At 43.1% G+C, this 11,825-nt stretch overlaps 1 protein-coding gene and 1 long non-coding RNA gene across 2 annotated transcripts in view; one reads left to right on the forward strand and one right to left on the reverse strand.

Moving 5' to 3' along the window:
* Cpvl (carboxypeptidase vitellogenic like) overlaps positions 1 to 7,028 on the reverse strand; it is a 104,349-nt gene extending 97,321 nt beyond the window's left edge. Inside the window, exons 1-2 of the mRNA XM_005076812.3 lie at positions 6,975 to 7,028; positions 2,579 to 2,761 (exon numbers count right to left, since the gene is read on the reverse strand). Coding sequence (XP_005076869.1) covers positions 2,579 to 2,753 — 175 coding nt within the window. The 5' untranslated portion in view covers positions 2,754 to 2,761; positions 6,975 to 7,028. The remainder of the gene's footprint in view (positions 1 to 2,578; positions 2,762 to 6,974) is intronic.
* Positions 7,029 to 7,038: 10 nt separating this feature from the next.
* Positions 7,039 to 9,117, forward strand: LOC121137114. Its single transcript, XR_005874341.1, has 3 exons — positions 7,039 to 7,124; positions 7,844 to 8,026; positions 8,854 to 9,117. It is a non-coding gene; the product is annotated as an uncharacterized LOC121137114 (long non-coding RNA).
* The last annotated feature ends 2,708 nt before the right edge of the window (positions 9,118 to 11,825 follow it).

Below are 11,825 nucleotides of genomic sequence, written 5' to 3' on the forward strand. Positions count from 1 at the left end.
TCAGCAATTGAGTTCGAAACACAACTTTAATGACAGAAGCTACATATCAATCAGTGTCTCAAATGCTGCCATTCCTAGGGAGAGGATCTGCTGGGCTTGCTACTAAAGGTCCAAAGATCAAGCTCTCTCCCTTGCTGTGTATGTCCTTGATCCTGGATGGCTCCTATGCCAGAGAAGCCTCAAGGGAGGGATGGGGATGACCCATTGCTCAGGGGGATTCTCCGGTGTTCTCACTCAGTTCTGCCACACAGGACAAAAGCATGTGATGGTTTCTACACTCAATGCATTTGCTTAGCTGTCTCCTAGTTTGGTGTGTATAAAGACCCTTTTGGGATCACCACAGCTTACCTACAGCATTGACTCAGGAGTGGTCACATGGCATAGTGGTTCATAGTGTGGTTGGTAGACAAAAGTTATGATCCCAGATCTGCCACTCACTAGTTTTGTAGCTCTGGGCAAGATACTTATCTTCCTAAAATCCCAGTTTTCTCATCTGTGCATTGGGAACAATAATTATATGTTCTTTATTAGGATTGCTCTGAGACCTCCATGAGCTAATATATGGCAAACATGGTTCCTGGCGCATGGTTGAGTTTCAAATGTATATTGCATAAGTATCTATTAAGTGCCTACTGCATAAAAGTATCTTGTTAAGTTTAGGAACTAGTAAGTGAATATTATTAATCACTTATTTATTATTTATTTTAATTCATTTATTATTTCTATTTCTAATATAGACTTTATAATTTATTATGAATTATTTTCGCTACTACTATTATTTACCACCTAGATTTTATATCAATAGCATTCATTCTCAAACTTTTAGAATACCTAGCTTGGATGTAACACTTCTGCTTCACTCCTTACTTGGTTCCCATGTATTAGTATATCTATTTCAGAAGACCAAAAGCCTCTTAAACAAGATAAAATAGACCACAGAGGGGAAGCCAGAAGATCTGAGCCCCACAGGCTCCTCTGCTCCCAGTCTCTGTTCCCAGCTTCCCCTTTGGGCAAATCCAGATGTGTGAGACTCCTTCCTTGAACAAGGCTGAGCAGGACTAGGTTATAATGACCTTAACCCCTTTTCAGCTCCACAGCGAATGGTTTTCTGTGACTTCTTGTTAATGAGATAAATCTGCACGTCCGTCGAGTCTGCAGTTGCTAAGGAAGCTGGGCTGAATTCGGTCTGGCACTGTAGGGTTGCATTGTTGTTGTGTTCCTACTCAGACACATCTTTAAGAATCGGCCCACGTGGCCAGGCAGCCATCTTTCTGTGAATTTGGTGCAGACAGTGAGACTGAATCCCTTTTTACATATTCTAATTACACAAGGAAGGCGTTTCCACCTTCCTGCAGCAAAGAATTGGCAAAATCTAGAGCCTACACAGATTTCATGGAAAAGCCATGAAGGCAGGATTCAACCCTCTTGATAGTAAAGAAAACAAAAATGATAAACCCATTGATTGTGAGGACACTCCCATTGAGGAAGCCGCTCTATTTTAAACTTCCTTGCAGAGTGTTTAGACTTACTTTTGGTCTTTGGAACCATTATTTCCCTGAAACTTCTGGTCTCCTCCACCCTCAATCTGACCCTCCAGCAAGTCCCTCCTCCGAGTCTCTCTCTCTCACCCAGTGCCCGCCTGCTGCTCCTCAGATCACTCCCTACCCGTCTCTTGCTTCAGCAAACACTCATTGTCTGTCTCCTCCTTGCCACCCTTCCTTGACTCCTTCTGGCCACCCAGCCTAGTCCTCTGCTCCTTTGCACAAACAATTCCTCAAAGCCAGAGCCTGTGCACTATTTGTAGCTCAGGGGACAACTGAGTTCCCTCAGATCATGTTCTTTGTGGCCTCGGTGACTGACCGAGGCACCAAGATGCTGTGAGAGCAGACACAATCAGACGCTTTAGTCTAACAACACCTGTGACTTCTTTCTGTTAACTGGTAGATATTAACCTCCTGGTAGTCTGTTAATGAGGCCTCTGAAAACACTAAGATTTGGGAAGAAATTTACAGGATACGGGGAGTTTTCTAAGTCTTTTTTTTTTTTCCTCTCACTAGATTTCCCTGGTATTCTTGCAAGTTATGTAAGATGTTAGTTTAGTTAAATCTTTCTAACAAGGAAACTGAGGCCTACTCTGTGGTGAGAGGCACAGGAGTGGGTGGAGGGAAGCCCTGTGAGTGTGGAGGCCACACCTACCAGCTGGCATCTGGGTGAATTCTGGCAGGTCCTTGGACCGCCCACTTCAGTCTTCCTATGTGGACACACCTTGCTTCATTGTGGAGTGTTAATGTCAACATTCACAGATGAAAGTTGCAAGGTTTGTAATGGCTTTGTCAATGCTGTCCCACTGTGAGACATTCACTGGTTTTATAAAGAGAAAGGCTGCAACTTAACTATATCAATATTCCTTCCCCAACTACCTCATTTTAGCTCAAAACTCAGATCATACATGATATCAAGTCTTTAGTGTTTGAAATAAAACAACTGAATAAAAATATTGACCAAGGGTTTCGCATCTTGAGGGATGGCTGCTTTTAAAACACCACTGAAAACATAGGAGCAGTTTTCTGACACTTACCCTCCTTGATCTTCCCAGCTTTGATATAAGGGCTAAGAAATAGAGGCCGTCCTGCATTTCCCTTGAATGGCCTGGAAACATGGGTGTTTCGGTATATGGAGCGAAACAGTCCATCACCAGGGCTGACCATAAACAGAATCAATGAAACAATCACCTTCCACATGGCACCAACCATTTCTTGACCTGGGACAAAAGAAGTAACATTCCACACATGAGTCAAAAGTCAGTATTTGCCTATCCCCTTGTTTACTACAAGAAAAACCAAAAAGGAAAACAAATAAGAAAACCTTTCCTATTGTGTATAAAGGCAATTTACTGAGTACCTTGGCCATCACCAGGAAATAAGTCAGTCCCACCCAATCCCTCTAGATGTTGACCTCAGCTACATAGAGAAAGATTCTGCAAGCGATTTACAATGTACCTGGAAAGCAACTGCTCAAAAAAACTATGATCTGGAAAGTAGATCCAGCAAAGAATTAGGCAAAGCTGGGGAGCAACCAGGGCTCTAGAAATGGCCCCTGAGTGAGTGAGTGGCAGGGACCATTCCATCACTGCAGAATGGCCGGGCATGAAAGGGGCTCGAACTCAGGCATATGGGAGCAACAGGAAAAGCATGTGCATGCACACCACACACACACACACACACACACACACACACACACACACACACACACACACGGCGCTGAACATACAGGAGATGGCTTAGGCAAAAGGAAGACCAAGGGTTTCCAGTGCACTTCACAGGGGAATTTAAAATAAGCTATAGGTTTTCTGGTTGTTTTTTTTGTTTTTTGTTTTTTTTTAGGATCACTCTATCTCTTATAAATCACAAGTTTTATATCCAACCAAACAGAAAGAAGATGTAACTGTCATCTGATGAATAAACTTAAGAAATTAGGCCCCATGGGATGCATGCACACCTATAATCCTAGTTGTAGAAGGGAGTTTCTGTCCCGCCCCATCTTACAGTCCCAAATAATCACACTGAGGCTTATATTATCTATAAACTGCTTGGCCTATTGCTCAGTCTTATTACTAGCAAACTCCTACAACTTAACAATAATTCTTATCTATGTTTAGCCACACGGCTTGGTACCTTTTCTCAGTAAGGCATTGTCATCTTACAGTCCCAAATAATCACACTGAGGCTTAGATTATCTATAAACTGCTTGGCCTATTGCTCAGTCTTATTACTAGCAAACTCCTACAACTTAACAATAATTCTTATCTATGTTTAGCCACACGGCTTGGTACCTTTTCTCAGTAAGGCATTGTCATCTTTCTTTCTCTGCATTTGGCTGCCTTCCTTTTCCCAGAATTCTCCTAGTCTGGTAGCCACACCGATACTCCTTCCTGACTACGGCCTCTTGTAACTACAGATCCATGGATCTGACACCCTCTACTGGCTTCTATTGGCAATTGCACACAAGTGCACATACCCACACACAGACACATGCACACACAGTTAAGAATAAAAATAAATATTTTTTAAGAGAGAGGAGAAAAAGGAGAATATTGGCAACAATCTTTAAATGTGATTTTTGCTGGGAGTATTCTCATGGCACATCATAGCGACGACTTGAAATTATGTTGCCTGCTATCCAGACTTTACATAAACACATAGATTGTGCTTGCATGACTTCCATCAGAAAGGCAAGATGATACACATCAAGGGGAGGTAATAAAAGTGGACTTGACGGGTGGTGTCACGATGTCATGACGTGAAGATAGACAAACCAGGGCCTGACTTCCCGGCCCATGGGTATGTGAGATACACGGAGCTCTTGCTAAATGTTATCACAGGCTGGCTTCATTTAAAATCTTGTTTTAGAAGCAGAGATGGCTCGTGCCTTTAATCCCAGCACGCAGGGAGGCAGAGGCAGGCAGATCTCTGTGAATTAGAGGTCAGCCTTTGCCTCTAAGTTCCAACATGCCAGAACTAAACAGAGATAGCCTGTCTCAAAACAAACAAACAAATCTTGATTTATTTCTATCTCAGTTTTCCTGTTATCATTATATGGAGTTTTTAATGTGTTGCATGAAAATACTGGTCCCTTGATTACCAAGGTTCTTTTTTGTTTTTGTTTGTTTGTTTGTTTGTTGGTTGGTTGGTTGGTTGGTTGGTTGGCTGGCTGGTTGGTTGGTTTCTGGTTTCTCTAGATAGGGTTTCTCTGTGTAGCTTTGGTGCCTGTCCTGGCACTGATTCTGTAGATTAGGGTGGACTCAAACTCACAGAGATCTGCAAGCCTCTGCCTTCTGAGTGCTGGGATTAAAGGTGGGCACCAACACCTGGCGATTACCAAGCTTTTGTCACTGCCTTAGATCATCCACCTGTGGCAGATGCCTCTCTTGCCACACCTTCACCCCAACGCTGCCTGGCGTATTACAGTGCTGCACCCGCCAGCGCCTGGCCCGACACCACCAATGCTTAAGCATGATGGGCAGCCTTAGCTCTGAATTCTGCTTTGGGTGGTTTTGTTTTAGAGCTGGGGATGGAACTCAGATCCCTGTACATGCTAGATAAGTACTCTGCCTCTGAATCATAACCCTAGCAGCTAAATTATAAACAAAATACTGTGCAGTGAATAAATACACCATTCACTCAGGTGTTTCTGATTACAAAAGGAAATATACAATTATGCAAATACTATGCCTGATTTTGTTTTTCAGTGCTTCAAAATGTCAAACCATTAGAACATTTTAAAAATACAATATGTGTGCAAACCTATTAACCACATGTTTAACACAACCCAATTTAGCATAATACAAGATACTGGGTTGCGGCAAATTTTAAAAGCTTTTCAACAATATTTTCCCATTGAGGTAACAGTTTATAATCATAATTTGATTGAATATATGACCCTTATCATGTCTCTCAGGGTTAACTTAATAGAATTCTCTATGCTTACTATAAACAAACCCATCCAAACATAGTACGTAGCTAAAAATGATTTTGCTTATTATTGACTATAATAAAGAGCCAAATGCATTTAGAAATTGAAATTAAGTTCTCAAGAGACCCAGGGGTAATGGCCACTATGGCACAGTTAAGATATTGTTTTTAATTATGCAAATTTGTTACACAAGGCTTTAATCACATAGCTACTTTCAAAAAATGCCTGAAATCAACAATTCTACTGATTTGGAAAAGAGAAGCATAGTGTTAAAAAAAAACTAGCACTAATAGAAGAAGCTCTTCCAGGAAGAGGGTCCCCTGGGGCAGACACAAAAACCCACCCTGTGTCTAGTTTCCCTCTCTTCCAGCACCAAGCATCCAGCCTGCTTAATGGCACCATTAATATTTAAACAACTACTGTAGTCACAGCATTGCTCCCCAATGCAGAGCTTCACTCAGAGAAGCAAAAAAAAGGACAGTAGGTGCAAGGGGGCTATTTTAATTGACATAAATTTAGTACACAAAAGTAAGAGTTAGGTCAATTTAGCAGAGCTCATTAACATTTAATCAAATAACTACTGGAGTCATGGTTTTCCACGTCTGTGAATTAAGGCAACAGCATACTTCATTTCACAGTTCTCATTTAACAGTCAGAAACCTACAACTGCTCAGCTGTCATCTCTCCTAAGGGAAATGAAAACCATTAACATGAATGGAGGAATGGAAAAAAAAAAGAAAGAAAGGAACCAACCTTTTGCTGATCCTAAGTTGGACTAAATCTCTTATTTGTTAAACATTGAGGACTCTCTGAATGAACAAGCCTATACTAGACAGAAGCTGTGACCCACAGAACTTAAGAAAAGAAAAAGACAAAGATAATCTACTGACAACACATTTTATCAAGCTGACTTGAATGAATACGGGGGGGGGGGGGGGGCGCACAGAGCAAGCTCCAGTCTAAATGCATCATAGTGAAGGGTTCCGGGAAAGGGCCCTCTTCGCGTTTAGAGACACAAACTCTAGGTGAATTCCAACCGTATTAAGTAGAATCGAATCAAGGCAGTTCAAAAGTATGTGTTTGCTAAAACCATTAAATACTACTGTTAGAATCCAAGTGTCATACATTGTCTATATTAAGCAAAGCTATTTACCCCAATGTTCTTTAGGATAAGAAAACAACATACAACATCAACAGTGACACACCAGATAAGCAAGCTGCCACTCACTAAGGTTGATATAAACAACACCTGATATGGTTACAGAGAACCCTTTGAAAATACGACAAAGTATTGGGTAAAGAAAAGTAGACAACCAGACTAGATATAGGTATTTTCTCCTTGTTTTACACTTCTTATAAATTTCTAAGTTTCCTACAACAATTAATCTTATAAATACAAAAGAGCAGTTTTTCTGATAATTTGATTATCTTTCAGACAAAATGAAGCAACCAATAGACATGACAAAAAAACAGGGGGCTTGTTTCTTATTTCTCATTACTACCTGGTTATGACCTCTTGCGTTTCCTAGGAATAAGGTTCTGTTTGTTCTTTTCTCTCGAACATTCTATTAAGGTGCGTCCTGATCTAAAGTCAGAACTTCAGAGGCTCGAAGCGGGCTTTTCCTTGGTAACGTAGAAGGATCTGGATGAAAGTGAGATGCTGTTGCCATTCATTATTACTATATTCGTGTCTGGTTCTGCTTAGAGTCTATAACAAATGTATGTAAGCATCACTAGGCAAATATGTGTGAGGCTGATGGACCTAAAGGGACCCAAGGTTTTCTGTCTACAGAAGACATTAGATGTTCATATATTCATAGGTGTCTAGCAGGGGAGAATACGCAAGCCTGACAAAAAATGGACTTGCTTAGAAGGATCCCATAATCAATCAGCAAACGGTGGGGCCGAGACTCAAAGTCAGGATTCATTTAAGATCCAAATCTATCTGCTTTCCACTGCCCCCATCTTGGGCTGTTCATATTTTGACTCCACTCTCGATAGACAAGAGTCACAGATTGTTGACAATACACAGACAAGAGATAAATGGAATACGGAGAAGCTAGTCTTGCTGGGGAAAGCCTGCCACCATAACTAATGGCTCTTGGTAAGATGGCAGCTTCCCTGTGTCTCCCTCGGTGTGGCGGACCATGACTGGGACAGTTGCCAGTTACATCTGCAGGAGCCCTGAGAGACAGTTCTTTGACACAGATACTGTTTTTAAAACTCAGACTACAAAAGCTAATTGTGGAATGAGTTCTATCTTAAAGCAAGTTCAAAATTAACCCCCCAAACTTATCACTTGCTGGTTATTTTACTACTAACTTTAGTGGTTTGGAGTCATGCTTTTTCTTTTTTCTGTCTCTTTTTTTAGATGTGTGTCTGGCGTGAAAGCTTTCTTCCATGCATCTTTCGCCAACTGTGTCCCTTAGTTGTGGAGAGTCTGCATCAGCTATTTCAGCAGTATTTACACCAGAGAAATGGGCAATGTCGCACACAGGCCTCTCACCCCCAGCGTCCACTGCTATGGAGGTGTCTGCACATCCTTACCTGTAAAGTGAGCTGGACACCACTTCTCATCGGCTCCCACTCCAATCTCCACCAAGGTGGTCAGCAGGAGGGACCTGAAGGAAGTCCTGATCAGTTGCACCCTGTGCATTAGAGCAAGAGTGGCAGGCTCAGTCCAGAAGCCTTGGGAAAGGAAATCCAAAAAGGCCACTTGAAGGGTCTTGCTAGTGAGAAAGAGATGCAAAATGTCAGCAAAGGCACACACACACACACACACACACACACACACACACACACACACACACCGTGCAGACCTGCCTCTGTCTCCTCCCCTTTACTCCCCACTTCTCCATTGTACACTACGACTACTTCAGCCAAAGGAATAATGTTCCATGTGATAGACAGTGTTGCCGCGATTACAATAGGCATCTGGATTCCTTTACACATTTAATTGCATTTTAGATGCCGAAAGTGATAAATGGTATTTTGAAAAATAAAAATAAAGCAAGCCAGTAACAGACACTTCCATGAAATCTGCAATTTAGAAGAGTACAAGTAAGTGGTTCTGCTGTGTAGAAAAGATCCGGGCACCTTGCAGGGTTCTATGAGCATAAAGGAGGCATGAGAATTTGATAATTAAGGGCTATTGTGTAACCTTGAATTAAATAGCTGCCCAAATCCTAAATGTAGCCATATTGCTAAAGGATTTCCATGTAAGCAAATGAGCAAAACAAAATTCATTTCCAGATCACCATTGTTCATGTCCTGAAGACATCATTTCAATTTCTAAACTTGATATTTGAATCCTGACACACTGTAAGGTGAAAAGCAGGCTTTGGCTGCAGTGACCTGGCAATGCCTATCTCCTTTTCCCAGGCTTCACTTCTGGCACAAGACCTGCCGCCTGACCTCTCTGATGGATTTAGCTCTTGCTATCTCTGCCACCACAGCCTTGCACTTGGGAGAGTGGGACACAAACCTAGAATTGTGTGGCAGGTAAAGGATGACCAGGGTCAGAAAAGGAGAAAATAATACAATCACAGGCCGAACTGCGGACTTTTTTGGGGCTCTCACTGTACTTGGGGAAGTGAGGGAGGTCAGGGAGGATGGGAAATAAAGTGAGCATGCCTCTGGTGTTTATAAGTGTTTTGAAACAGACCGTGTTCATGATCAAAGGCATCATCATACCATGACACAGGTGCCGGCAGCCTATGGGTAAACACTGAGTCCTCCTCCCATACAAAGCCCTATGCTAATTGCTTTCTGGTTTTTCTTCCTAACCCTTATCAGGTGGGTAGTACAATGGATCACCCTATTTTCTAGTGGACAAACTGATTCTTAGAGAATTCTCTCCTGGATTCACACATATCATATCTAAGAGAACAAAGAACTCAGGGATAGGTTCATGTTCTGAGAACATGAAACCCCCAAATATGACACCTGGGCATACAATGCAAACTGACTCTTCCACTCTCCCCTCTGAAGTCATGCGCATAGTCTGCCTTTCCTACTCTGAAGATGGTTGTAGGACCCTCTATCCAGAGGGGCCCTTGCCTTTCCCAGAAGGAAAGACTAGTGAAGAGCCCAGTCCCACTGACCCATCTGCTGCCCTAGACCCTCCTGTTTATCTGTCCAAAACTGCGGTTTACCATGGGTCTTAGCTTTCCAAAGGCTCCCGGGTCACTTAAAACTTACATTACATAAACGTGCTGTGCTTTTCTGTGTTAATTCTTTTTATTTGTCGTTAATTCTTTTTTCTCAGCTGCCAACCTTGTGGTGGGTGAGGGAATGACATTTTTCTTCCCTTCAAAACCCAGTCCCGATTAGATTACAAAGCCCGCCCCATCGCCCCTGTACCGTCACTTCCCTCCATGTCTCTTTCCCGTTCGGGTACATATAGACCTACCACATGATACATACTCAGAATCAAAGGACTAGTCTGAGAAGGCCTGCTTAAATATGGAACTTTAGCCCTAGAATCGTTCCACAAGTTACTATTTGAACAAGGAAGTCTCTTTCGCTTGTACAACCGGCATAAATAACTCCGTGGAGCATGCCTTGTGATTGTATTTCTTTCACGAACCTTTCTGGGGAACAACTGTGTCCTCCCTGGGTCTTGCCCTCCAAACCCTCAGGAAAGCATTTGACTAATTGTGGCCAAGAAATAGATCTCTGTGGGAATGGACAACAACGAGAAGTCACCAGCCCTGAGCAAAGCGCAAAGGCCCTGGGGTGCAAACAAGCCTGTCAAGTGGCAGGAGCAGACTCAGTAGCTAGAATGAAGCAAAGGGAGGGGTGGGCAGAAACCTGCAGTCCTCTGACTGCCTGTGGGTCAACAGTGAGGCTCTAAGCCACGGAGCAATAGTGTGAAGCAAATTGTGAAATGACCACTCCAGCTGTTCTCTGGCAGGTGGACGTCAGCAGCGTAAGAATGGAACAAGGAAACTAATTAGAGGAGGCCCTCATGGTTTGGTACTGATGAAAGACACTGTACCAGGGAATTACAGCAGAGGTCCTAAGGAATGGCCAGCTGTTTCTTTGAAGGCATAGCCACCTGTGTCTGTTAATGGGGTGTGTTGACTCAGGGGAAAATAAAAACCATGGAAGACAGCTGTCTCAGTCCATTTTCAGTTACTTCAGCAACACACCCAGGACCGGGGAACCTGCAAACACTAGAAAATGATTTGATGGCTCTGCTGGAGAGTCTAAGAGCATGGTGGCACTGTCTGCTCAGCATCAGGCAGGCTGGTTACATCATGACATGGTGGAAGTCATCCACGGGGAGACAGAGCAATCAGACTAGCCAGGGGCTCTCTTCTCCCTGTAAAGCCATGACTGCTATTCCATCACTGCAGAATGGCAGGGTGTCTGGTCCACATTTCAGGTGGAGATGACATAGGGGGCTCTCCCCAAGGTAACTGGAAATGAAAGGGGGTCAAACTCAGGCATATGGGAACAACAGGGCCCTAACTGCCACCACCTTGACAGGGGACCTTATTTGGAAAAAGCAGCTTTGTAGATGTAATTGGTTAAGTTAGGAAGAAGTTTAGGGTGGAGTTTGTCACACATAATCCATGTCTTTAGAAGGAGAATGAGGACATACAAGAAGGAGAATGCCCTGAAAAGACGGAGAGATGCAGAATACAGCCACACAAGAAATGGAAACCAGAGTGGTGCAACTAGGGGCCCTGGAAAGCAGCCAGAGCTGGAAGAGGCAAGGAAGGACTCTTAGAGATTTCAGATTGGACCCCTGGAGCTGTGGCTGTACTGCAGCCTCCAGAGCTGCTGGATCGCAAGTTCCTGTTGTCTCCAGTGTGTGTGTTCTGATCCCAGCCTTAGGAAGCTACAATGCAGGCAGTAGAAACCCTCCTGGAGGCATGGCAAGAGAAAGTAAAGTACAAAAACCCAAGAACTCTTTCAGTTGCCTTTAGACACATACAGAAAAACTCCAAGCAGTCAGCAAGACATGGAAGGGGGAGCGAAACTAATTTCTCACATAAGGTAGGATGAGCATGGGGGGAAAGCTCTAAACTCAAGCCAACCAAAAGATCCTCCCAAAATTGACCTCACTAACTGCTTTAAGTCTGCAGAATCTGGGAGGCATTCAAGGTGAAGACAAGGGAGAAAGCCCACAGACTGGCTTGTCTGGTTCTTAAGTCCTTGACTCACCCTCAGTATTGCTCTGTCAGCCGTTTCTGAAGGCAGGCACTGTTCTCACTCTGACTTTCTGCAGTCTGACTTCTGTCCACACCATCTTGCTAAAATCACCAATGAGCTCATTTCCAAATTAAAAAGAATAAAATATCAATCTTCACAGGATTTTTCTGGAGTTCACAATGCCTCTTCTA

Source organism: Mesocricetus auratus, unplaced genomic scaffold, assembly GCF_017639785.1.
Source record: "Mesocricetus auratus isolate SY011 unplaced genomic scaffold, BCM_Maur_2.0 Super-Scaffold_100676, whole genome shotgun sequence".
NCBI lineage: Eukaryota > Metazoa > Chordata > Mammalia > Rodentia > Cricetidae > Mesocricetus > Mesocricetus auratus.